At 41.3% G+C, this 23,709-nt stretch overlaps 1 protein-coding gene across 1 annotated transcript; it reads right to left on the bottom strand.

The window, feature by feature from the left end:
- On the bottom strand, window positions 1–23,105 carry LOC311115715 (ATP-dependent translocase ABCB1-like; the record flags this gene model as incomplete). The annotated part of the gene is made up of 28 exons (XM_084157333.1): window positions 1–1,228; window positions 1,463–1,609; window positions 1,887–2,093; window positions 2,411–2,608; window positions 2,708–2,864; window positions 3,381–3,521; window positions 3,624–3,724; window positions 4,001–4,204; window positions 4,422–4,505; window positions 4,739–4,816; window positions 5,001–5,105; window positions 5,361–5,519; window positions 7,224–7,457; window positions 8,179–8,340; window positions 8,615–8,785; window positions 9,066–9,269; window positions 10,028–10,153; window positions 10,370–10,480; window positions 10,641–10,754; window positions 10,996–11,173; window positions 11,299–11,423; window positions 11,773–11,944; window positions 12,122–12,313; window positions 12,705–12,798; window positions 21,333–21,483; window positions 21,681–21,726; window positions 21,832–21,949; window positions 23,054–23,105. 28 exons carry the CDS (start codon window positions 23,103–23,105, stop codon window positions 1,031–1,033), a joined length of 4,029 nt encoding a protein of 1,342 aa, XP_084013459.1. The 3' UTR covers window positions 1–1,030.
- Window positions 23,106–23,709: the final 604 nt, after the last annotated feature.

Below are 23,709 nucleotides of genomic sequence, written 5' to 3'. Positions count from 1 at the left end.
AGCTTTTACACTTTTAATTTGAATGTATATTTACAAACAAGTAATAGTGAACTAATTTAAATACATAGATATTCTTCAAATGCATACTTTAGCTTTTACACCATAATGTCCCTGTTTAAAATAATCAAAATATTACAGTATTCAATAATATACAATAGTCTTCAGAACATCAACCTATCATATTTACAGGTATACAACCTTTTCCAATCACTGCTTTTATCCAGTAATTTAACTGTGATAATGTGTATTACTGTATTTCTCATAGAAATACATATTTGTTGTCTTCAGACAATGAAAGGTTCCATGGTCAAGAACACTTAATTCATTCGAGGCAGCTTATCAAAACTTATCTACGCTAATGTCACTGCTCCAGCATTACTGCTAAAGTGAGTAATACAGTGAGTAACCCAATAGCACAGTAACCCAATAGCACAGTAACCCAATAGCACAGTAACCCACTAGCACAGTAACCCAATATAACCCAATAGCACAATAACCCAATATAACCCAATAGCACAGTAACCCAATAGCACAGTAACCCAATATAGCCCAATAGCACAGTAACCCAATAGCACAGTAACCCAATATAACCCAATAGCACAGTAACCCAATATAACCCAATAGCACTGTAACCCAATAGCACAGTAATCCAATAGCACAGTAACCCAATATAACCCAATAGCACAGTAACCCAATAGCACAGTAACCCAATAGCACAGTAAACCAATAGGCTACATTTCAGTGCACCACCTACTGATTGACACTGAGACAGTTTGTATCATACAATTGAACATCATTTTAGCAGTCCATTCAAAGTGAGTTTGGCTGCCATACCATTATCCATATAGAGTCCTTATTTTTTATTCATTTTTATATATAACCTTCATTTAACCAGGAAGTCCCATTATGGACAGGATACCTCTTTCTCAAGGGGGACCTGGCCACGAAGGGCAGCTCAATAAAAAGAGCTCACAAAACAACATTCAACAGAACAGTACATATGCAGCAAAAACGTCAATCTGAATATGAGTTAGTGGGTGACCTGTGCGTTGACCAGGGCATAGTAAGCCCCCTCTTTAGCCATGAGGTCAGCATGTGTACCCTGTTCTGTCACCTGACCATACTGAATGACCGCTATTTGGTCTGCGTTCTGGATGGTAGACAGGCGGTGGGCGATCACGATGCAGGTGCGGCCCTGCCGGGCGGCGTCTAAGGCCTGCTGGACAATCTGGGGGAGGGAGGGAGGGAGAGTGAGGGAGAGAGGGAGAGGGGGAAGGAGGGAGGGAGGGAGGAAACAGAGAGACAGAGAGGTTATTTGGGAAGGAGGGAGAGGCCATACTGTGTGAAGATAAGCTTTTGTGTGTTGCCGCCCGTCACCAGGCCATTCATTAATTCATTAATTAATTAATTAATTCATAGATAGAAAATGAGATGGCCAACACTCAATGTCCATGTGACTTACCTTCTCACTCTCAGTGTCCAGGGCGGAAGTGGCTTCATCCAGCAGCAGTACTTTAGGCTGTCTGACCAGGGCTCTGGCGATGGCTATCCTCTGTTTCTGACCTCCAGACATCTGGGTCCCCTTGTCCCCAACCCTGGTGTTGTATTTCTGACAAAACAACAACAACAACACAATTTATAGTCTGTCTATATTGAACACTTTTAAATATAAATTTCCAGCAGCCAAATTCTAAGTCATAATAGCCAGTCTTGGGCTAGTCAATAGCTATTGTATATTAATATCTGTAGAGAGACATTAGTTTAAGTTCTACTGTGACCTCACCACTGACATTTTTGGGATCCCTTTTGAGAAGACTTCAAATATCATCCTACAGCTACAGCCTATCATCTCTCCTCCCATCTCCCTCACTATACTGTTTCTATACCTCTGGCAGGCCCATGATGAAGTTGTGGATGTTGGCGTTCTTGGCTGCCTCCTCTATCTCGTCCTGGGAGACCTCTCTGCTGTTGTCCCCGTACTGGATGTTCTCTGAGATGCTGCAGTCGAACAGGATGGGCTCCTGTGACACCAGGCCCAGCTGAGACCTCAGCCACAACAGGTTCAGGCTCTTAGTATCCAACCCATCCACTAACTGAGACACCACAAAAATAACACAGATTTAGGTCAACCCCTTCACTAACTGAGACACCACAATAATACTACAGAGTTAAGATTAGAATGTTTTAAATGTTCAGATTAAAAAGAAGTAACATCTTGGAATACCAAAGGAGTTAATAATCCACCAATGTTACAAATATTAAATATTTAAATGCTAAAAAGTGGCCTTACAGTTTTACTATATTTGTTGCATTCTAATACACAGTATACTGGTTTAGCACCTTGAAATAGTTTTGAAAAGCATGTTTTACATTACATTTATTATTTTATTATTTTTGTGGTTGGTCTCACCACTTGTCCTTCAGCAGGGCTATAGAAGCGCTCTAGTAGTTGTATGGAGGTGCTTTTCCCACAGCCACTCTCCCCGACCAGCGCCAGGGTCTGACCAGGCCCCACTGACACGTTCAACCCCTGGAGAACCCTTACGTTCTGACGGGTCGGGTATGCAAAGTGGATCCCTCGGAACTCAATGTCCCCGGCAAAGTCCTTCTGGAAAAGAGAACATTTTTGTTCCAGAAAGAAAACAATGTTATATCATTGTTTGTTTGTTTGTTTGTATTGGAGTAAGACGCATCATAGCTCACTCACTGGCTTCCCTCCCTCCTCACTGTAAATGTCAATCTCTGGTTTCTTCTCCAACAAGCCAAGAATTCTCCCTGCTGCTGCTTTCGCCTTGGCAAAGTCAGGAGCAAAAGACGCAGACTCTCCTATGTTCATGGCAGCAAATATAATCACGGAAAACACACTGCGAAAGAAAAGGACAATGTTGTACTATCACTGCCACTATATTGGCAGACCCTGGCCATGACCCAACTCAACGAGGGTGTCTCAGGGAGATTTGGAATATGCAAAAAACACATTTACAATTCACACATGCGCATTAATACACACTTGTACATGTGTGAAATAGGACAAATATAAGCACCCTCCAAATTATTATTATTATTATTATTATTATTATTATTATTATTATTATTATTATTATTATTATATTATTATATTACTGTGTAGTGACAATGTGGCAGCCAGGGGTTCTAGTCAGGGTTGGGGTACATTCCATTTCAATTGCCGTCAATTCAAAAAGTAAACCCAATTCCAATGCCACATTTTCCTAATTGAAAAGCATTGAAGAGAACTGGAATTAAAATTTCTGTATACTTCCTGAATTGACTGGAATTTAAGTGGAATTGACTCCAACCCTGGTGTGAGTGTATTTATTTAGATGAGGATATACTGTAACAGTAGCAGTATGTATACTCACAGGAAAACATTTTCATATTCTGTGTGACAGTGAGCAATAAGCCAGGACCCAAAACGGAAGATTGCAGCGTTGACCATGTAAGGGATTGCTTGGGCAATGGCAAATGTTAGTCCGTAGATGGGTGCCTTCACCAAACCGTTCCTGATGTATTCAATTGAAACCAAATCAGTACTTGATTGTCGTTTATAAGGTCAAGCAATCCAAAAGCTGAGTCTATAACAATGTGAATAATTGTATTCTTACTTGTATGGTCTTTCTAGACTGTCCATGAACTTGTGAAAGAAGACGTCCTCCCGTGTCAATCCAACAACCGTCTTGAAGTTTTCAACGGTCTCAGTAGATATCTACAAACATATATGAACATTTTATTTGAACAAATGGTATCACACACTGATATAGGCCACTGTCCCAAAGTGCATTGCAATTAGGGTTGCATAATAGCAGTAACCTTCCCGAAATTCCCTGTTATCCAGATATCCTGTTTGAAGGTTTCCCTGATTTCCTGCTGATTCCCTCCTGATTCCGGAAAAACTAGAACTGGGATTACTGGAAAACCTGGGAATTTTGGGAACATTACCGGAATTTTGCAACCCTAATTGCAATAGAAGGTTGATGTTTACCTTCCCAGACAGTTCCAGGGCACCCTGGTCTTTGGAGGCGTGGCCTGCCATGGCCCTCATCTGAATGATGTTGGCTCCGATGAGGAACGGCACACAGGCGAGGATGAGGAGGGTGAGCTGCCAGCTGTGGATGAAGGCCACCACGATGGCGATGGTGAGAGCACACACTGTGTTGGTGGCCAGACCCAACCTAGACCCAGTCGCCTGGTGGTGAGGAGAGAGGAAACAAGTTGGATCCATCCATTCTCAGACATTGGAACTCTATATGATGTAAATGTAAATGGTCACAAATACATAGAAGCATATGTACAGGTAGATATTTTCAAAGATTTGTACAGTAGAATGATTCTGAATTGACATTGACTTGATGTGATAGGTTTTGATTGCTAGCTCAATGTGTAAATCAGTGCATTGTGCTTACCCCTTTAACCAGAGATGCATCTGTGGCCAATCTGGTGGTTAGAACTCCCACTGCATTGTTGTTGTCATCAAACCATCCAATCTCCTGTAAGGAAGCAATTTAGAAAGGTTCTGAGGCAAAACACTACAAAGTGGCATTTCAGAATCGTCATTTTAGCAATGTTCTGAGGCAAAACACAGCAAAGTGGCAGTTCAGAATCGTCCTTTGTTTTTGGTATTATCAATACAGTAAAGTCAATTAAAAATCACAAGTCAGTCTTTTTGAATTTATGTACAATGTCTGAATTATTTATTTTCCTGCATGACAGTTTGTCCTACCTGTCTCATCATGGCATGGAATACCTGCCTCCTCAGCCTCATGGTAAGAAGTTCCCCTGATTTTCCAAACATGTAACCCTGAAACAGCAGAGATTTACCCAACCAGTCATACCCACAACGTATTAAGGCTTTGAGATAGATACAGAATTGTACTTTAAAGTGTGTCCCAAATGACACCCTATAGGCCCTGGTCAGAGGTAGTGCACTGTATAGGGCATAGGGTGCCATTTTGGACACAGGTTAAATCTATAGATTAGCAAACCTTTAGGAAGTAGGTGACAAAAGCCACTCCTCCGATGAGAAGGAAAAGCAGGGAAAACATCATAGTTCTCTGTCGTTTGACTTCCGGGTCAACCTCAGCAAACACCTAGAGAAGGTCAAGGGGTGGAGAGAACCCCCCCCCCACAATTTTTTTTTAGATAACAACAGAAAATGAAAAGGACATTTAGGAAAATAAGACACAAAACCCACCAACCAAGACCATCAAATAAATGATGTGGAAAAATAAGACCACCTCCTTTAAATCAAACTCAATCAAGACACCAAGAAAATGTAAGTAGTCTCTACAGTATTTAATAATTCTTCATATGAACACAAGGTGGTGCTCTTGTGAAACACTTACTCCAATGATTTTGGCGAAGATGATGGCGACACAGGGATAAACGGCTCCCCCCACCAGGCTAGACAGGGTTCCTACCAACAGGTACGGCCACTCAGGCTTGTTCAGGGCCAGGATTCTGGTGAAGGGGACGTCTGGAGCTTCCTCTGGTTTCTCTTCCTTCTGTCATCAAACATTGTCATCAATGACAAACTAAATGACCAAGGACCAACATGATATAACAGATCTTATTTCTGATGATAATAGACTATCACTATATAAAGTAGGGTGGCAGGTTCGAATCCCCGAGCCGACTAGGTGAAAAATATGTCGATGTGCCCTTGAGCAAGGCACTTAACCCTAATTGCTTCTTTAAGTCACTCTGGATAAGAGCGTCTGCTAAATGACTAAAACATACAGTGGGGGAAAAAAGTATTTAGTCAGCCACCAATTGTGGAAGTTCTCCCACTTAAAAAGATGAGAGAGGCCTGTAATTTTCATCATAGGTACACGTCAACTATGACAGACAAATTGAGAGATGTTTTTTCTCCAGAAAATCACATTGTAGGATTTTTAATGAATTTATTTGCAAATTATGGTGGAAAATAAGTATTTGGTCACCTACAAACAAGCAAGATTTCTGGCTCTCACAGACCTGTAACTTCTTCTTTAAGAGGCTCCTCTGCCCTCCACTCGTTACCTGTATTAATGGCACCTGTTTGAACTTGTTATCAGTATAAAATACACCTGTACACAACCTCAAACAGTCACACTCCAAACTCCACTATGGCCAAGACCAAAGAGCTGTCAAAGGACACCAGAAACAAAATTGTAGACCTGCACCAGCCTGGGAAGACTGAATCTGCAATAGGTAAGCAGCTTGGTTTGAAGAAATCAACTGTGGGAGCAATTATTAGGAAATGGAAGACATACAAGACCACTGATAATCTCCCTCGATCTGGGGCTCCACGCAAGATCTCACCCCGTGGGGTCAAAATGATCACAAGAACGGTGAGCAAAAATCCCAGAACCACACGGGGGGACCTAGTGAATGACCTGCAGAGAGCTGGGACCAAAGTAACAAAGCCTACCATCAGTAACACACTACGCCGCCAGGGACTCAAATCCTGCAGTGCCAGACGTGTCCCCCTGCTTAAGCCAGTACATGTCCAGGCCCGTCTGTAGTTTGCTAGAGTGCATTTGGATGATCCAGAAGAGGATTGGGAGAATGTCATATGGTCAGATGAAACCAAAATAGAACTTTTTGTTAAAAACTCAACTCGTCGTGTTTGGAGGACAAAGAATGCTGAGTTGCATCCAAAGAACACCATACCTACTGTGAAGCATGGGGGTGGAAACATCATGCTTTGGGGCTGTTTTTCTGCAAAGGGACCAGGACGACTGATCCGTGTAAAGGAAAGAATGAATGGGGCCATGTATCAGCAAGGGCATTGAAGATGAAACGTGGCTGGGTCTTTCAGCATGACAATGATCCCAAACACACCGCCCGGGCAACGAAGGAGTGGCTTCGTAAGAAGCATTTCAAGGTCCTGGAGTGGCCTAGCCAGTCTCCAGATCTCAACCCCATAGAAAATCTTTGGAGGGAGTTGAAAGTCCGTGTTTTGTTATTGACCAAATACTTATTATCTTTTTAAGTGGGAGAACATGCACAATTGGTGGCTGACTAAATACTTTTTTTCCCCACTGTAAATTAATGCAACCATACATTATATACCATACATTATATACCATACATTATATACCATACATTATATAGTAAGTACTTATGATGATAGTTCAGCAATAGCACTATAACAAAGCCATGTTCCCATATAACACATAAAGGATGTCATATTGCTCCCTTAAGGATTATCTATGTAATAGTACCTTCTTGTCTTTCTTGGACTTCTTAGATTTCTTCTTGGTCGGTCTCATTTCCACGCGGCCACTGCTGATTGAGTTCCTTTCAAAGCCGCCATTTTCTATTCCTTCCTCGTTTACCACTTCCAGCTCATCCATGTCAGATGAGTCATACAGGACATCATCCAGATCCTCATATTTAGGAGGGTTGTCCTCTTCTTCCACAGGGTTCTCTTCATCTTCCTCTGGCTTCCCTTGACTCTGAACAACAGACAAGGTGTGATAGTGGGCTTCCCTTGACTCTGAACAACAGACAAGGTGATGATAGTGGGCTTCCCTTGACTCTGAACAACAGACAAGGTGTGATAGTGGGCTTCCCTTGACTCTGAACAACAGATAAGGTGATGATAGTGGGCTTCCCTTGACTCTGAACAACAGACAAGGTGTGATAGTGGGCTTCCCTTGACTCTGAACAACAGACAAGGTGATGATAGTGGGCTTCCCTTGACTCTGAACAACAGACAAGGTGATGATAGTGGGCTTCCCTTGACTCTGAACAACAGACAAGGTGTGATAGTGGGCTTCCCTTGACTCTGAACAACAGACAAGGTGATGATAGTGGGCTTCCCTTAAAACTCTGAACAACAGACAAGGTGATGATAGTGGGCTTCCCTTGACTCTGAACAACAGACAAGGTGATGATAGTGGGCTTCCCTTGACTCTGAACAACAGACAAGGTGTGATAGTGGATTTGATCATGTTACACACAGAGCTTGTTTACTGCTGTTCATTATTCATATAGACACAGCCTTGATAAGGTATATCGCTCTGATGCTGATGTGGCTCTAAATATGACTCTGATCAACATGATTTAGATGTTGACTGATTCTACTGTCGAGGCAGAGTTGGGGCCCTGGTCAAAAGTAGTGCACTATAAAGGGAATAGTGTGCCATTTGGGACTCAGTGAGGGGGATACAGTACCTGCTGCATGACCAGAGAGTAGTAGACTCCCTTCCTGGCCATGAGTTCCCTGTGTGTTCCCTGCTCCACCACCTCCCCATTGCTGAAGCCAGCGATCACGTCAGCTGTTCTGATGGTGGACAGGCGGTGGGCGATCACTATCGTGGTGCGGCCCGCCCTGGCCTAAGGGAATGGGAGGAGACAATATTGTCATCATTTATTCCAAATGTAAAAAATGTTGTATTAGGTCTTCATTTTCACTGAGATGGATTCCAACCAGATCTCATGGATTCATTGTGATTCTTGACTTTTGTCCGAGTGCCGTAAACGTGAACTTGCAAGGCTGCAGTCAAGCAAATAGAATTAGGCTACGCCGTCAAATGTGAGATTAGGTTGCGCAAAACCAGGTGTGAGAACAACCTTAAGCATGGGTCTGGTCCTCAGGGAGGGTACTGACCTTATCCAGAGCGGCCTGGACGACCGACTCACTCTGGGTGTCCAGGGCGGATGTGGCCTCGTCCAGCAGGAGGATCTTTGGGTTTTTGACCAGGGCCCGGGCGATGGCAATCCTCTGCTTCTGTCCTCCACTGAGCTGGGCTCCCCGCTCCCCCACCATGGTGTTCAGCTTCTGTTAACGCCACATGAAATGGGATGGAGATTCAATAATCATATTTAATTTGTCCATTTGGATAATATCATCACTATTCGGCCATTTCCTTACTCTAAATACAATTTCAAAACAAAACAAAAAACCTTTCAATTCAACACAGTCACCATAGAAACAACAGAATATCTTCTGTCGTACTTACTTCAGATCATTTGTACACCATAGATAATTTAATGTATAGTACATGTGAAACACTGAAGCCATTGTATGCTGTCATTTGTGAGGATCCTATCCCACATACATCGGGGAGCTTGGAGATGAAGTCGTATGCGTTGGCCTCTCTCACGGCCCGTTCGATGTCCTCATCTGTGGCATCCTCTCTGCCGTAGCGGATGTTCTCTGCGATGGTTGTTCCGAATAGCACAGGTTCCTGACTGACGATACCCATATTCTCCCTCAGCCACTTCACATTCAGGGTCCGGATGTCCCGACCATCCAGGGTAATCTGACAACAAACCAGGGTCATATTCACTAGGCATGCAAATTTCTCCGCTTTGCTGACAATTATTTTTCTCTGCTCATACAGGAGTAATAAAGGTGGGAATTTTTGTTTATTATTATAATAATTATTATTGTATTTATTATTTTGATTTATCAGGGTGTGCTGCAGCAGCCTTAACACCCTTTACCACCCGCAGCTATGCAACCCAGACCAGCAGCGTTCCTGACAAATTATATATCAATATTCCACAAGAGGGCACTATAATACTATTTTACTCTTTACTGAACTGATGTCAACCCTAAACCTGATAAACCAGAACTTGAGAATGAGTGTACGTGAGTGAATGTTTGTGTGTACATTACACGTGTGTGTGTGTGTGTGTACGTTACACGTGTGTGTGTGTGTGTACGTTACACGTGTGTGTGTACATTACACGTGTGTTTGTGCATGTGAGTTTCTGTATGCACTATGGGTCAGTTCAGTGAACTTTAAATGCACTCTTGTCCTGCATACCTCTCCTGAGGTTGGATAATAAAGCATGTGAGTCCTTCAGTGGAGGCTGGTGGGTGGAGCTATAGGAGGACGGGCTCATTGTAATGGATGGAATTTATTCCGTCCTCTTATAGCTCCACCCACCAGCCTCCTCTGGAGTCTTTATAGTGGGACATGTGTCTCTTCTTCATGACTCTGTATGCACTCTGGTTCTGTTAAAATGCACTTTAAACACACTTTGAATAAACCTTGATTAGATGTGTTCATACCTCTCCTGAGTCTGGATCATAAAAACGCTGCAGCAGCTGAATGGTGGTGCTCTTCCCACATCCACTGGCTCCAACCAGAGCTATGGTCTTCCCACGAGGCACTGTCAGATTCACTCCTTGAAGAATCTACAGCGACAGGGAACACATTCCACAATGTATTTTTACCTGTCATTTTACTATTGTACGGCTTGTCATTATGTTTTTGTCATCATTTATGCAAGTATGCTAATCCAACTGGAAACTGTGAAAATTCAACAAAACTTCTTCCTTATTTTGCATTTTACAAATAATTTGGAGACAGGTTAGTGTCTGGATCTGGTTCGATTCAAATCTACTACTTACTTTGACATCTTTCCTGGAGGGGTAGCTGAAGTGGATGTTCTTGAATTCAATGTCTCCTTTCACACAGTCTGGTTTGTGACCTTCCTTTGAACTGCTGTCTATGGGCCGCGGCTATGACAAACAAATCAACTCACATCAACTGCGGCAGTAGGACAAACGTCTAAATTTGACTTGAATTCTTGAGATCATGTTGTTCTGAGTGAGTTAGAGTGAGTTCATACAGTTTCAATGCTATTGTGATTCAGGGGGTTAAACCGAATACTTCTGGTACCTGGTCAATGGTATTGTAGACTTCATAGGCAGCACCCCGGGCTTTGGCGATGGCTTCCAAGTTAGGAGCACCCTGGCCCAAAGAGAACGCCCCAATCATCACTGAGAAGAAAACCTAAAATGAACAGCAATAAAAAATGTAATGAAGAAAGGAATTATATTACATGCCAGACAGAGTAACAGGTGTGAAGACAGAGTAACAGGTGTGAAGACAGAGTAACAGGTGTGAAGACAGAGTAACAGGTGTGAAGACAGAGTAACAGGTGTGAAGACAGAGTGACAGGTGTGAAGACATTGCAGAGGCCTCTTCACAATAACATTTTAATTTCACTTTAGGATCTTCCATAAAAGCTTACTGTAATGGTTTTTCCAATGGTGTAGTTTTCAGGCTCGTCTACAGAGAGCTTGGTCCCGTACCAGAAAGCCAAGGCGTACATCCCAAATATGACGAACTGGGTGAAGCCCATGGACACGTTAGTGGTGATGGCCTTCTTTATTCCAAAGTTTTTAGCATCCTCCAAGTTGTTTTCATACCTAAAATAGATAGAAGACATGCATCAATTGTGGAATGTGTCTTGATTTTGGTAGATTGTATTAATAATTATGGGAAGAGATACACTGTTTTATGCAACACATTAATTAGTTAATAACTGACTAACCTTTCCACAGCTTTCTTCTGTCCATTGAAAGCCACAACTGTCCTGATAGCCACTAGTATCTCTTCAGCGACCGCCCCTGCTTTGGCATAGGCAGACAGCTCCTTACTGGTCAGGGTGGCAAGTATCTGAAATCAAATACAAACGTTAATGAATACGGTATCTTACACTGCTGATGTAAAAAGGAATTTATACAATAAATGTGATTGTGGAAATCTGAGAGGATTGGATAAGTATAAACTAGGGGTCATAAGTATAAACTAGGGGTCAATTTGGGTTTGGGCACAAGAGTAGAGATGCCACCACTGTTTAGTGGCACATATGAAAACAATATTTTGCCTGCGTCCCAAATGGCACCCTATTCCCTATATAGTCTACTACTTTCGAAGAGGGCCCATACGGTCCAAAGTAGTGCACTATATAGGGAATAGGGTGCCATTTGGGATGAAGATCATTGTAGGTCATTGGTAGTCTTACTTTGGACCAGACGGCAGCTGATCCTGCCAGGAGAGGACTGACGGCCAGGATGACAAGGGTCAGCTTCCAGCCGAAGATGAAACCAATGATGAACCCTGACAAGAAGGTACAGAAGAACTGCACAAACACACAGATCTTGTCTCCAAGGCCTTCGTTGATTGTGTTGATGTCACTGTAGAAAGTCAAATTATTGGCAGTGCGCTAAAACGGACATAATCCTGATTATTGAAACAATCTTAATAGCATTGTTTACATCTGTAGTTGTTCAATGTGATCATCTAGGCTAAAATATCACACTTTCTTTGATATAAAATAAACCCCAATCATTCATCCAATGTATCAAACTTACTCTGTCAACCTGACGTTGAGAACTCCTATCTGGTGTGTATCAAACCAGGACATCTGCTGGTGGAGGATGGCATGGAAGTATTTCTCCCGGATCCGTTTGGTCTGTTTGGTGGCTGTCAGCAAGAACAACATCACCTGAAAGGTCCCCAGCAGGAACACAGCACAACCGATCCCGATGAAGTAATAGGCATGTCTGGAAATTCAAATGTATACATCAAAGAGTATATGTTTAAGCAATAAGGCCCGAGGGGGTGTGGTATATGACCAATATACCATGGCTAAGGGCTGTTCTTAGGCACGATGCAACGCAGAGTATATTGGCCATATACCACAAACCCTAGAGGTACCTTATTACTATTATAAACTGGTTACCAATGTAATTAGAGCAGTGAAAATAAATGTTTTGTCATACCCGTGGTATATGGTCTGATATACCACGGCTGTCGGGCCAATCAGCATTCAGGGCTCGAACCACCCAGTTTATAATCATAAATAAAATCATAATTGTATTTACATGAGGATTATATTTATTATATAATATATTTATAATGTGTTTGTTATCTACTGTACTCATTATCACTTACCGAGTCATTAGAGCCTCTATATCAACTCCAGGAATTTGAATACATCCGTCAGTTGAGTTCAATAAAGCACTGATCTCCTCCACAGTCAAATTGGCTATGGAAAAATGACAATACCAGTTGGCAATGTTCACAATCTGGCGTACCTAACATATGATATGTGTAGTATAAAACATAATCCACAAATCACCATCATATATGGTGAAGATATGCCTAAACAATACAACCATAATATAAATACTTTCATATGTGTATCTCATTCTGTAATACATGGACACAAAGGATCCCTGCACTTTATAGCCATTACACATGTAAGATCTTAATTTGAGACAGTTTGCTACAAGCAGGAAAATAATCCTGCCTATAATTAATGGACATTTTCATTAGGGAAAATCAAGTCTGAAATTTCAAAGTGGAAATGACAAACTTCAGGAGCCTTTTTAAACCTTTTCAAATCAGCTACAAGTTAAGAATGGCGCTGGATTGGATAGCGGACGTTTTACGAGCTCCTAACCAATTCTGCTATTTAGGTTTTTATTTCTTTATTTGTTTTATTATTGACCCTGTTTTCTTCCACTTGTTTTGGTTAGGCTAGATATACATTTTACACACATGGTACTTTTATACACAGTAATTAGACAACAAATATATATATTTTTTGATTATACACATTACATTTTGGATAGATACTGGATAGGTACTCAGAAATCTACATAGTGGTTTCAGTCAAAACTATTACTGATCATGAGCTTTTTAATCCCACCCCTCTGCTACTCTCAGTCCACCCCACCTAAATGTATCTCCGTAGACCATCCTCTTTAGATTTTCACGTGCCACATATCTTTCGACTGTGCTGTGATGTCTTACATGAATTTTGAACCTTTCTAATCTCACAGTATCCAAAGATTGTAAGTTAAAGATGAATATTTTTACTAAAATGTTATAATATTGTTGATTGATTGACTATGTCTTTCCAAATATCCCAACAGTGCTATTTGTAGAGTTAATTTTAGGTAAATGTTATAATTTTTCAGCCATTCCTGAACCTGAGACCTGATCTTAACGTTTCCCCCATTGTTTCCTATGACCGAAAAGAGCTTCTGGACATCAGAACAGCGATCACTAATCTCGTATTGGATGAAGATTTCTACTTCAACGAGTCGGCGGCGCAGGACATACTGCTCACCCCGGACCAGGCCCTGATTCCCGACACTCGGAAGAGAAAGAGACAGCGCAAGAGAGGCCGACATGCGGACACCCTGACAAAACTACGTTGGCGAGTACATAAACTGCCTCTACCCTCTGTTCTTTTGGCGAACGTGCAAGAGAACAAACTGGACGAGCTCTGTTCGAGACTATCATATCAATGGAACCTGAAGAACTCTAATATCCCATGTTTCTCGGAGTCGTGGCTGAATGAAGACACGGACAATATACATCTACCCCGGATAAGATCAAGGGGGGAGGTGTGTGTCTCTGTTAACAACAGCTGGTGCGCAATCTCTAATATTAAGGAAGTCTCGAAGTTCTGCTCACCTGAGTAAGAATACCTCATGATAAGCTGTAGACCATACTATTTACCAAGATAGCTGTGTATTTAACACCACAAGCCTAGAAGACAGTGTGTGCCCTCAGACATGGAGGGAGGCAAAGGTCATTCGGCTACCCAAGAATAGCAGAGCACCCTTAATGGTTCAAACAGCTGACCAATCAGCCTGTTACAAGTGCTTAGCAAACTTTTGAAAAAAAATGGTTTGATCAAATACAAAGTTATTTGACAGAAAACAATAACAGACAACTGACTTTCAGCTTATAGGGATGGACTCAACATGCTCAGCACTGACACAAATGACTGATGATTGGCTGAAATAAATTATACTGAACAAAAATATAAACGCAACATGCAACATGCAACATGCAGCTATTCTGTATTAACAAAGAGCAAAGGTCCTCCTATATGCTTAATTTAGAGTTATTTATGCAACTTTAGTTGTGATACAAATGTTGGGCTATATGTTTTGACTTTTAATACATTCTAAGGCTGCATGATGTGACTCTAATGACATGATTTGATAAAGGTTGCATGAAAGGCATGAGCTCTGCTTTGTTTTTTGTGCAGGCTGTACACTCGTCATCAGTCTCTTAATCACAATTTGACATGCACTTGATAATGCCTCTAATTTCCCGGCTGCATCCCCTTTGTGTGGCCGTAATGCCCCTAAAGAAAATCCATACCTTTTGCAGCCAGTGGCCATTATGCCCTTGGGCTGAATATAACAATTACACACAATTCCCTTCTCCGGCTGCGTGCCAAAGCACCTCTCACTCGCATGGCTCTCCATCACATGATCTGGTCTTTCTCACAGGCTACAAGTGAAGACAGACACATTGGGGACGCAAATGCGCTCATCCTTATCCAATTCCGAGGCGCATATTGAAAATATTGGAAGAACTGTCCACATTTACTTTTCGTCAGCCAACAAGATGAGTAGGCCTAACAAACAGCAAAAGCACTAGCCTATGTCAATATACTATCCCCCATAGTACAAAAGTTGACCTATTCTATTCTGTGCAATAAATAAATATTCCAAACATAGTCTGGGACAGTTGTAGGATGAGATAGATTCCAAATTAATACAACCACTAACATCAAAAAACCTGTTTTAAGCAATGAGCCTGACGCAACAGATGAGAACGTTTAGCTTAAAATGTTGATAAACTAGTCGGCTATTTCTTCACATTATAAGCGCAGCAATGCACACACAGCAGTAGGCTATAAGCACAAATGTTCCATTAGCAGGAAAACACCATTCTCGAAAGTGACCACAAATGTGATTATGCATGTAATACTTTTATTATAAAGGCGCATTTGTATGGTGAAAATTATCTTCCCCAAACTTGAAACTTATGCGTATGTATGCCAGTTAGGATCTACACCCGTTGTAAAGCGGATTAATGTGCTTCATTTTAAGAAGTTATTTGGCCACTTTAGTTGTGACACAAACCTTATCAAAGCATATGGGCTAGGCTACATGAGATGATTAGAAAAAGTTGTGACTCGTGACCACCAGTGTGGCCGTAATAAGGTCACCATAACGGCCCTAATTATGTCATGTTTCATGTGGACCACAGGGCGAGTAGCTGATGCTTTTGCAGCGGCTAATGGGGATTCTAATAAACACCAATACCAAACACTAAACCGATGCTGGCACTAAGACCGCACTCAACAAGCTGTATAGGACTATAAGTAAACAAGAAAATGCTCACCCAGAGGCAGCGCTCCTAGTGGATGATGATTTTAATGCAGGAAAACTGAAATCCTACCAGCCTTATTCTAAAATGGATTAAATTAATTGTTTTCTTCATCAATCTACACACAATACCCCATAATGACAAAGCGAAAACAGGTTTTTAGAAATGTCTGCAAATTTATTACAAATAAAAAACTGAAATACCTTATTTACATAAGTATTCAGACTCTTTGCTATGAGACTCGAAATTGAGCACAGGTGCATCCTGTTTCCATTGATCATCCTTGAGATGTTTCTACAACTTGATTGGAGTCCACCTGTGGTAAATTCAAATGATTGGAGATGATTTGGAAAGGCACCCATCTGACTATGTAAGGTCCCACAGTTGACAGTACATGTCAGAGCAAAACCCTAAGCCATGAGGTCGAAGGAATTGTCCATAGAGCTCCGAGACAAGATTGTGTCGAGTCACAGATTTGGAGAAGGGTACTAAAAATGTTCTGCAGCATTAAAGGTCCCCAAGAACACAGTGGCCTTCCATCATTCTGAAATGGAAGAACCACCAAGACTCTTCTTAGAGCTGGCCGCCCGGCCAAACTGAGCAATCGGGGGCGAATGGCCTTGGTCAGGGAGGTGCAGAGTCCATGCCCCGACGAATTGAGGCTGTTTTAAGAGCAAAAAAGCCCCTCTGTGGAGATGGGAGAACCTTCCAGAAGGACAACCATCTCTGCAGCACTCCACCAATCAGGCCTTTACGGTAGAGTGGCCAGACGGAAGCCACTACTCAGTAAAAAGGTATATGACAGCCCGCTTGTTTGCCAAAAGCCACATAAAGACTCTCAGACCATGACAAACAAGATTCTCTGCTGATGAAACAAGATTGAACTCTTTGGCCTGAATGCCAAGCGTCACGTCTGGAGAAAACCTGCCACCATCCCTACAGTGAAGCATGGTGGTGGCAGCATCATGCTGGGGGGATGTTTTTCAGCGGCAGGGACTGGGAGACTAGTCAGGGTCGAGGGAAAGATGAACGGAGCAAAGTACAGGGAGATCCTTAATGAAAACATGCTCCAGAGTGCTCAAGACCTCAGACTGGGGTGAAGGTTCACCTTCCAACAGGACAACGACCCTAAGCACACAGCCAAGACAACGCAGGAGTGGCTTCGGGACATGTCTCTGAATGTCCTTGAGCGGCACAGCCAGAGCCTGGACTTGAACCCAATCAAACATCTCTGGAGAAACCTGAAAATAGCTGTGCACCGATGCTCTCCATCCAACCTGACAGAGCTTGAGACAATCTGCAGAGAAGAATGGGAGAAACTCCCCAAATACAGGTTTACCAAGCTTGTAGCGTCATACCCAAGGGGACTCGAGGCTGTAATTGCTGCAAAAGGTGCTTCAACAAAGTACTGACTAAATGGTCTGAATACTTATGTAAATAAGGTATTTCTGTTTAGTTATTTATATACATTTACAAAAATTTATAAAAATCAGTTTTTGCTTTGTCATTATGGGGTATTGTGTGTAGATTGATGAGGGAAAAAAAGATTTAATCAATTTTAGAATAAGTCTGTAACGTAACAACATGTGGAAAAAGTCAAGGGGTCTGAATACTTTCTGAATGCACTGTATACACTAAACATTCACAAAGTGGGATACACTAGCAGTGGGGACAGGGTAAAGTATAAACAGTAAACATTCTCTGCATTGTTGAGTAAGCATTTCACTGATAGGGCTCTATTTTGGGCTGCCGTTAAGGCAGCACTAGTGTCAAACGCACGTTAATTTGCGCTCTGCTATTGTTCAACTATTGCGCAAGGATTGGTAATTTACCTCTCTTATATCAGCTTGCTTGCACTCAGATGGGAGGGGTGGAAATATTTGAGGTGCGTCCTTAAAAAAATGATCAAAGTGCTCATTTCAGGGAGTGCTGGAAGGGATATTTAAGACCAAACAAATACTGGTTTTAGCGGTTATGCCGTTGGTTATGGCATGAATTTTGACAGTGAAAACGCAGCCTATCCAGCCGTGATGCACACTGCCCATATGCACATGGAACAAGAGTAATGTTCTTTTGGTGCCTGTATAGGCCTTCTTAGTATGTAAAAACATAAAACACTATATTTTCCCCCCATTTTGTTTTATTTGATTAAAAACCAAGCATAGCCTCCCCTCCTCTCAATGAAGCCTGTTTTCTTTTTTGTCCTGCCCAATGTAATCAAATCAAGCTAGTCAAGACCATATAAAGGGTTTGGCTCAGTGAGACCTCTTGGAAATCAATCTTAATCACCAAAGCTTTATTAAAAGATCAAGTTTGAGAGGAGCAAAACAGTGAGCTGACATTCCCTTTTTGTCTATGTATTGTAGGCAGGCGTACATTATTTTAGCCATGCTTTAGCCATGTGTAAAACCCTACATGTGTCCATGCCCATCATGAAACGAGAGATGAGAACCTCAGTGAATACCTGTGAACCTCATATTTAGAAGTTATTTTCCTGTAACGATTGCTTGTTTTCTGTTTCATATTTTTTAAACCCAAGCCCTCTATAGGCTACCGTTACCCTATAGGCCTACTATAACAAAGGATGGATCAACAGCAATGTGTCAGTCTTTTTTATCCTGGAGGTTTTATAACATCTCTACATTTTACATGTATTTATTGTTGTTGTTGTTGTTGAAAAAACTAACAGATTGCTTGTCCTGGTTTTATGTTGAGAACGTCCATGGCACACATGCAACTTCTGGAGAAGTGTGAATGAGATCTATAAGATGGTTCCAATATGTATTAAAACACTATATTTGGAACAATATGATGGTGAGTGGACATTCTCCCTTTATTTAATCCCATTTTTCAATCTTGTCTCATCGCTGCAACTCCCCAATGGGCTCGGGAGAGGTAAAGTGGGATCGAAGCCGGGTCTGTAGTGCGATGCAGTGCCATAGACCGCTGTGCTACTCGGGAGACCCCTCCCTTTCTCTTTATATTGGATCTTTGTCCAACTACTGTGAAACGTTTGGATGTGTGCAAAACCCTCCATAGTCTGCGTTGTTTTAATATGATATGTTCACTGGGAGCAATTATGGTGCCTGTAAGTGTATTTGGAAATAGCCTATTTAAAACAAGTTGTTGTTTTGTTTAAAATGTGATTAGAATTACTTGCTCTCTTTTTAGGCCTTATCAATAATGAATTGTATCTTGCTTATTGACAACTTTTGGCATGTCCATGCTCAGCCATAATGCAATTTACAGTAGGCCTAGCCCCGATATCAGTGCGAATGCTATGTATATACAGTGGGGGAAAAAAGTATTTAGTCAGCCACCAATTGTGCAAGTTCTCCCACTTAAAAAGATGAGAGAGGCCTGTAATTTTCATCATAGGTACACGTCAACTATGACAGACAAAATGAGGAAAAAAAATCCAGAAAATCACATTGTAGGATTTTTAATGAATTTATTTGCAAATTGTGGTGGAAAATAAGTATTTGGTCAATAACAAAAGTTTCTCAATACTTTGTTATATACCCTTTGTTGGCAATGACACAGGTCAAACGTTTTCTGTAAGTCTTCACAAGGTTTTCACACACTGTTGCTGATATTTTGGCCCATTCCTCCATGCAGATCTCCTCTAGAGCAATGATGTTTTGGGGCTGTCGCTGGGCAACACAGACTTTCAACTCCCTCCAAAGACTCCTTCATTGCCCGGGCGGTGTGTTTGGGATCATTGTCATGCTGAAAGACCCAGCCACGTTTCATCTTCAATGCCCTTGATGATGGAAGGAGGTTTTCACTCAAAATCTCACGATACATGGCCCCATTCATTCTTTCCTTTACACGGATCAGTCGTCCTGGTCCCTTTGCAGTAAAACAGCCCCAAAGCATGATGTTTCCACCCCCATGCTTCACAGTAGGTATGGTGTTCTTTGGATGCAACTCAGCATTCTTTGTCCTCCAAACACGACAAGTTGAGTTTTTACCAAAAAGTAATATTTTGGTTTCATCTGACCATATGACATTCTCCCAATCCTCTTCTGGATCATCCAAATCCACTCTAGCAAACTTCAGACGGGCCTGGACATGTACTGGCTTAAGCAGGGGGACACGTCTGGCACTGCAGGATTTGAGTCCCTGGCGGCGTAGTGTGTTACTGATGGTAGGCTTTGTTACTTTGGTCCCAGCTCTCTGCAGGTCATTCACTAGGTCCCCCCGTGTGGTTCTGGGATTTTTGCTCACCGTTCTTGTGATCATTTTGACCCCACAGGGTGAGATCTTGCGTGGAGCCCCAGATCGAGGGAGATTATCAGTGGTCTTGTATGTCTTCCATTTCCTAATAATTGCTCCCACAGTTGATTTCTTCAAACCAAGCTGCTTACCTATTGCAGATTCAGTCTTCCCAGCCTGGTGCAGGTCTACAATTTTGTTTCTGGTGTCCTTTGACAGCTCTTTGGTCTTGGCCATAGTGGAGTTTGGAGTGTGACTGTTTGAGGTTGTGTACAGGTGTCTTTTATACTGATAACAAGTTCAAACAGGTGCCATTAATACAGGTAACGAGTGGAGGACAGAGGAGCCTCTTAAAGAAGAAGTTACAGGTCTGTGAGAGTCAGAAATCTTGCTTGTTTGTAGGTGACCAAATACTTATTTTCCACCATAATTTGCAAATAAATTCATTAAAAATCCTACAATGTGATTTTCTGGATATTTTTTTCTCAATTTGTCTGTCATAGTTGACGTGTACCTATGATGAAAATTACAGGCCTCTCTCATCTTTTTAAGTGGGAGAACTTGCACAATTGGTGGCTGACTAAATACTTTTTTCCCCCCACTGTATGTCCACATTGAAGCCATGCAATTACTTTGAACAATGTTGACTGCAAACAGGTTCAAGTTAACATATTTAGCAAAGATGGGATAGGTCTACATTTTATTATTTATGTAATCTGTTTAACAAACTATAATGGACTAACTTTGGAATTGGAGTTGATTCCAAGGCAATACATAAAAGACCATAAATACACAACTTGAATAAACCAAATATTTAGCCATGGAGTACTTTCTGAATGGCCAGTGAGGGGCCAAGCCTGACACACCCACAACTGGTTTAATTGTCAAAAAACCCAGCCCTTTCTCGCCACCGTCACCGATAATTTTTGGTTGTGAAAATAGAAAATATATTTCTGACAAACCCCCCAACCTAAAGCCCTACCCCCAGCACTTAGATGTACCATTGCATTAGGTTTGTTCAAATAGATCCCTTAGTCTACACCTGTTTTTTACGAAGCATGTGATGAATAAAATGTGTTTTGATTTGAAGTTTTAAATGTCCTTTAACAGAGTGTTCAAATTAAGATCCTACATATGTACCTTGTCAAACAGAATTTGTACCTGTAACGTTGAGCCGCTGTCCACTTTGTACAAAGCTGTCGGTCATCTGTCCAAACACTACACACATAAGGGGCAGCGCTATCCCGTGGAGGGCAGCACATAGCAGGCCGATTATCATTAGGAGCACCTCACAACCCGTGGCGTAGCGGAACTACAACCACAACACACATAAAACCACAGTCATATGCAGCCGAAATTGGAATGACTGGAGAATATGAATCTTGTCATGATCACTTGTAACAAATTATCACATTTTGACATATACTATATGTACTATAGTGTATGTGCAGATTACCAAAATATTGTTGTGTATTTCCTACTATATCTGAAACCAAAGTCACGACATACCAACTGGAAAAATCCAACTGCTTTTGCAGGTTCTTTTTTCTTCCTTCTTGAAAATGAAACATAGATTTATGAGCAAACAAAATATATTTAACAGTAGTAGCACACTGTGACAGGAATAAAGTAGGAATACCATTATGGCAATGTTGCTTACCCCAGGCCCTTCTTTGGCTTGCACTCCGTGTCAACAGTTGGCAGCCCCTCTGTCATCCGCTCCTGAGGCTTCTTATCCTCATCGATGGCCAGCTTGGGGTAACTTTTTTCAAATACCTCTGAATCAATTAAACATTTACCAATGATAAATTGAACATTTACATCATTTTACAGGGACAATTGGGGTTAAGGGCCTTGCTGAAGGACACATAAACAGATTTTTCACCCAGTCAGCTCCAGGATTCAAACCACCGACCTTTCGATTAGGTTATTGGTCCAATGCTCTTAACTGCTAGGCTACCTGCGTCCAATGAGGCAGCTTGGTCTCATAGATTAGACATAACATAGTAAATGTAAATTCGGGACACTCAAATTAGTATGTTAGCTAACCCTTCCCCTAACCTTAACCCTTTTAACTAACCCTTCCCCTAACCCTAACCTTAACCCTTTCAGTGACCCTTCCCATAACCCTAACCCTAACCTTAACCCTTTAACCTAACTCCTAACGTAACCCTAACCTTAACCCTAACCCATAAACCTTACCCCTAGCCTAGCTAACGTTAGCAAGCTAGCTAACCTTAGCCACCTAGCCACCTAGCTAGAATTCATTACATATCATACTTTTTGCAAATTCGGAACATATTGTACATTTAGCAAATTCGTAACATATAATACGAATTGTAATTTGTAACATGTCATATACGAAATGGGTGATGGACATCCACAAATAATACATACCATAAAAAACGTAACATATCTATTCTATTCTATTGTATTTTAGTCTATGCCGCTCCGACATTGCTCATCCATATTTATTTATATATTCTTAATTCCTTTACTTTAGATTTGTGTGTATTGTGTGTACTGTTGTGAAATTGTTAGATATTACTTGTTAGATATTACTGCACTGTTGGAGCTAGAAACACAAGCATTTCGCTACACCCGCAATAACATCTGCTAAACATGTGTATGTGACCAATAACATTTGATTTGATTTGATTTGATATCATACTAAATTGAATTTTACGATTTACATAGAGAATAATAGGAAATGCTCTGAGACCAGGTTGAAAGATACCTCTCACTTTGGTGTACTGACTGTACAGAATTATTTTATTTAACTTACTGATTGTATCAGTCAACCACAACTCGTTATAATCTACTCTTAACTAGGAATCCTATGCTAATAAATAAGACAGTAAATTCTGTGAAACAGACGTTACCCTCAGGGATGGTTGGTAGAGAGTCTGGTATGCCCCCATCCTCTCTCCCCATGGTGAATGAATTAAGACACTGCGTTCCTGGAATTCAGAGAAAGCGATTTAAAACCGTAATTTCAATATAGTAAATATGAGAATATTTGCGGACCCTAAATGAATTACTTAATGTACATTTTGAAAAGTTAATAATGATTTCTGTCCTAAACAATCTGTTGAATGCTATGCTACGGCGAGTTGAGGTTGCCTTCATGTATGTATACATGTTGTAATACATGTTTAAGTTGCTTTTAACTAGACGAACATGATTTTGTCCAATGGACAGCAACATACAAGTTAAGTTAACTTATGTAACGTCGATAAACTGTGATGTCATTTAGCAAATAATTAAAGTAATGTATTTTAATGGAGGGTTCTTTCCGGAACCAGGGAGGCTGTACAAGGGTCATGCACTGCCTGCCTCATCAACACTTGCTATTCCTGCCGTATCTCGAATTATTTTATATTTTCAATATTCATTATGACAGTATTAAATAGCAAATATTGGCAAATGTAGTATTAAGCTACATACCAAAAGGTGCATATTGGTTTTTATACCTAGTGGAACTAAGTTAAACATTTAAAACGAATTAATCACAATAAGAGGGGTTTTGCCAACAACA

This window comes from Coregonus lavaretus (genome assembly GCF_964263955.1).
Source record: "Coregonus lavaretus genome assembly, chromosome: 3".
Taxonomy (NCBI): domain Eukaryota; kingdom Metazoa; phylum Chordata; class Actinopteri; order Salmoniformes; family Salmonidae; genus Coregonus; species Coregonus lavaretus.
This window is presented reverse-complemented; position numbering and strand designations above follow the sequence as displayed.